Consider the following 4,006-nt stretch of genomic DNA (forward strand, 5'->3'; position numbering starts at 1 on the left):
AATGGGGGGCAAGGGGGGCACACCTCTGGCCAGTGCGGGATGCCAGGAAGCCTCGGCCCCATCCTCTTCACCAGCCCTCTGCCTCATGCTCACAGGCAAGAGCACAAGGGATGGTTTTTCCTTGTATCCACTCACCGCCCCCACAGCCCAGGACAGGGAGGAGAGATTTCTTATATTCTCTTTTCAGAAGATGCCACCCACACCCCACTGTTGCTTCAGGGGTCAGCCTTCCCCACATCCCTACAGGTGGGAAGTCCTTCCAGGGGCTGAACCACACTGCCTGCCTGCTGTCCCTCATCTTCCTGTCCTGAGGGAAAAGGAAGGGCTCCTGCCCACCTCTCCTCTGCTCCCAGCTCCCAGCCCCGGCCAGCGGGGACAGGTGCACCTGTTGACCTTGGCTACTGCGGGGAATTCATTACACCCACCAGGAAGGAGCCCTCCGCACACCCTTCCAGTCTCCCTCCCCCTCTCCCTCCCTCTGTCTGCGGGAGGAGGGGGCTGGCCAGGCAGGAAGTGCACAGGCAGGAGTTGAGGGGGTGGTGGAAGGCAGCCTAAGGCTGAGTGAGGACCTGCCCCACACCCCAATCCGCCCCACCTTCTCTTCTAGGTCTATCGCCCACAGCTCCCCACTTCAGGCCCAGGCTCCAGGCAGGCCCTGAAGACCCCGCGATTTCACACCTCCTCCCCTTGGCCCACTGCTTCCCTCTTCCTGGAATGCTCTTCTAGGCCTTGCCAGCCAGTTGAATTCCTATTCATCCTTCAAATCCAGACAGACAGCCTCTCCTCTGTGACTCTCCCTGACCCTTTGAGGCAAGGGCCCCAGGAGGAGAGGGACCAAAGCTCACTCCTGTTTTGCCAAATGCCCACACTGTGTGTTGTGCTAGAACAGGGACTTGCCTTCTAATACAGAAAGGAGAGGCAGGAGAAGCACCCAGTGTGCAGACCTGGGCAAATGTTAGTGACTGGGAGAGGGGAGCGAGGGGTGCAGCCCAGAGAAGGAGGTGCCCTTTGGGGGGCGGGGCGGCTGCACTTGCAAAGGGAAGGTGGGCAGCTGAGTGTCGTACACTGGTGTCTACTTGTTATTTTAGGCCACCTCTTCTCTTCCACCCCCACAGGCACCCTTCCCAGCCTCTGGACGCCTTCATTGTTTTTTTTTTAATCCTCACCCGAGGATAATTTTTCACTGCTTTTTAGAGAGAGTAGAAGAGAGAGGGAAAGACAGAAGCTTTTTAGAGAGAGTAGAAGAGAGGGAAAGACAGAGAGAAATATCGATGTGAGAGAAACACATTGATTGGTTGCCTCCTGCATGAGCCCCGTGACCAGGGCCCAGGCTGGGGAGAATCCTGCAACCCAGGCACATGCCCTTGACTGGACTTGAACCTGGCACCCTTTGGTCCCCAGGCGGATGCTCTATTCACTGAGCCAAACCGGCTAGGCTGGGCGCCTTCTTTTTTACAAGACCAAATTAGGACCGAATTGGTCTCTAAGTAGGGGTTGGGGGAACACAAGACAACCCCCCCCCACACTAACAAAAGTTCAGTACTTCACCTCCCCCCCCCCAGTGTCAGCCCAGTTCCAGGGGTCACAGGGACAGCCAGACCGATGGGTGGGTGGGGGGACAGTACCTTTCAGCGATGGTGGTGTGTAGGCACAGGGGTTGGGTCTCTTCGATTTGAGGTGGTGGCCCTCTCCTGAGGCCCTCTGCCAGGGAAAGTGCCAGGTTAAACAGGCTCCCCCCTTCCTCCCCCTCCCCCCCATTCCATCCCACCCACAGCAGCCTGGGCAGCTGGTCTAGCCTCTGCTAATAGGTCTGGGTGCCCCTCAGGTCCTGCCCCAGGCTGAGGGCACCCCATGGCTTAGGAAGGGCCTCCTTAGAGCTGTGGCCTGGCTCAGGGCGGGGACCCTAGGTCTGGAGGCCGCACCCCAGGCTGAGCAAACACAAGGGCTGAGGAAGATCTGCTACGACACAGGGCACCGGGCATTCTCACCAGAGATGCTGATTGATATGCTGATTGATATGCTAATATGTCCTCCTGGGTGGTACCCTGCCTTAGTAGGGAAGCAATCCCAGCCAGCCCACCACATCCCTCCTTCCAGCTGCCCCGGAAACTCACCTGGTGTGGGGAGGCCTCCTCCTCTGAGGAAGGCCATCCATGAACGCAGGGAGGAGGAACAGAGAGGAAGGAGAGGGCAGAGAGAAAAAGAATCTGAATTACTTTCCCCAAAAGGTCAGTCTCGGGTACAGGAAAGTGTGCCCTCTCCTTCCTAGTGCTGGGAGGTGCCGGTCAATAAATGAACCTGGGTGAGCTGGGCTCCCAGACTTTACCACCCCCCACCCGCTCCGGCTCCATCTTCTGCCTCTGGGACTTTGGCAAGGGCCCCAAGAAGGCACCAGAGTTAGGGTGGGGCCGGGGCTGGGCCGGGGAGGAAAGGGGCCCACCTGGTGAGGAGTGCTCAGAGAGCCGGAACAGCATGGCGGGGGTTGGTCTCCGGCGCCGGATCTAAGGAGGTGAAGAAAGAGGTGGGGAGGAGGGAGGAGGAGGCTGACACCTGCAGGCTCCCCCCCAGTATTCCCCCCTCTCAGGCAGCAGGGAACAAACAGTGCTTTGGAGTCCCCTGGGAACCTTTGAATCAAAGCCTGTCAGAGCTGACAGGAACTCTATAGCTCACCCAACCCTCTCATTTTACTCAGGTGAAAACCCAAGGCTCAGAGAGGTTTAGCAAAGTGCTCAAGGCCACACAGCACACATCAAGGCAGAGGAAGAATGAGAGAAAAACCTGTCACTGACTCCCACCCATGCCCATCCCACTCCATGGCTACTCCGCAATGGGCTTCATTCACCTGGTTCTCTTTGTGAATTTCCCTGGAGCTCAGAGGGGACCTTTCTATCTTGCCCTATAAGGCCCTTCCTCTGCCGTTTATGAAGGCTTCGGACCTTGGGAACTGAAGCTGGCTGGGGAAGGTGCCCATGGACGGTGGCACCACGTGGCCCTGCCCACCTAAGGTCACCTCAAGGGCTCCAGAGAAACTGGATCCAGCTGCAGAGGGAGGCTGAGCCAGGGCACTGCAGGCACCTCCAACCTCACACAGGGGCTCAGGTGCGGCCCAAGCTGCAGACCCACAGGGGCCTGGGGGTATTTCTGGGGGCCTCGATCTGGGCCCCTCTAGCAGTCTCTCTGAGGCTGTGGAACTCCTAGTCCGTCCTCATAAAAGACAACAACAGCTCTAGCCTGTTTGGCTCAGTGGATAGAGCGTCGGCCTGCAGACTGAAGGGTCCCGGGTTCCATTCTGGTCAAGGCACATGCCCGGGGTTGTGGGCTCGATCCCCAGTGTGGGGCGTGCAGGAGGCAGCTGATCCATGGTTCTCTCTCATCATTGATGTTTCTCTCTCTCTCTCCCTCTCCCTTCCTCTCTGAAATCAATAAAATATATATTTTTTAAAAGTAAAAAAAAGAAATCCAGTGAGACTGTCGACATCATAAACAACAACAAAAACCCCACACACAAACAAAACAAAAAACAAAACGAAAAGTCACCCTCCTTAGTCCATGAGCCAAGCTGAAGGGTAAGGGCGTGGGGTGGAGGGGCCCCACCCAGCGTGGCAATCAGACCAACTGTCAGTTAATTAGGTCCCCTCTGAGCTCCAGGGAAATTCACCAAGAGAACCAGGTGAATGAAGCTGAAACTGCCACCTCCCCTGCCAGGCTCCCAGCACTGCCCTGCAGACCCACAGCTGCCTAGGCCTCGGGCCCAGGGCACGCCATGGTCCCCTATCTCCCCCCAACACGACTTGGCCCCACGCTCCCAGCTCAGTTAGGAGCCCAGTGCGACTCAGCAACAAGTGAATCAGTGAATCGGGCCAGGCTGCGGGGGGGGGGGGGGGTCCTCCTCTCCCTCCTCCCACCCCCTCCCCACCTTTCGAGGCCTCCCTGCCACCAGGGAGGCCCTCCCAGAGCCCTCAGCGGTCCGGGTGGACAGGTCTGGCTCCGGCGATGAGTGGTCACA

General features: G+C 58.1%; 1 protein-coding gene across 1 annotated transcript in view; it reads right to left on the minus strand.

Moving 5' to 3' along the window:
• Positions 1–2,652, minus strand: part of PPP1R1B (protein phosphatase 1, regulatory (inhibitor) subunit 1B) — a 7,356-nt gene extending 4,704 nt beyond the window's left edge. Inside the window, exons 1-3 of the mRNA XM_014536158.1 lie at positions 2,441–2,652; positions 2,115–2,137; positions 1,626–1,701 (exon numbers count right to left, since the gene is read on the minus strand). Of these exons, the coding sequence (XP_014391644.1) occupies positions 1,626–1,701; positions 2,115–2,137; positions 2,441–2,474 (133 nt within the window). The 5' untranslated portion in view covers positions 2,475–2,652. The remainder of the gene's footprint in view (positions 1–1,625; positions 1,702–2,114; positions 2,138–2,440) is intronic.
• Between the last annotated feature and the right edge of the window lie 1,354 nt (positions 2,653–4,006).

The sequence above is a fragment of the Myotis brandtii genome, unplaced genomic scaffold, assembly GCF_000412655.1.
Source record: "Myotis brandtii unplaced genomic scaffold, ASM41265v1 scaffold157, whole genome shotgun sequence".
Taxonomy (NCBI): domain Eukaryota; kingdom Metazoa; phylum Chordata; class Mammalia; order Chiroptera; family Vespertilionidae; genus Myotis; species Myotis brandtii.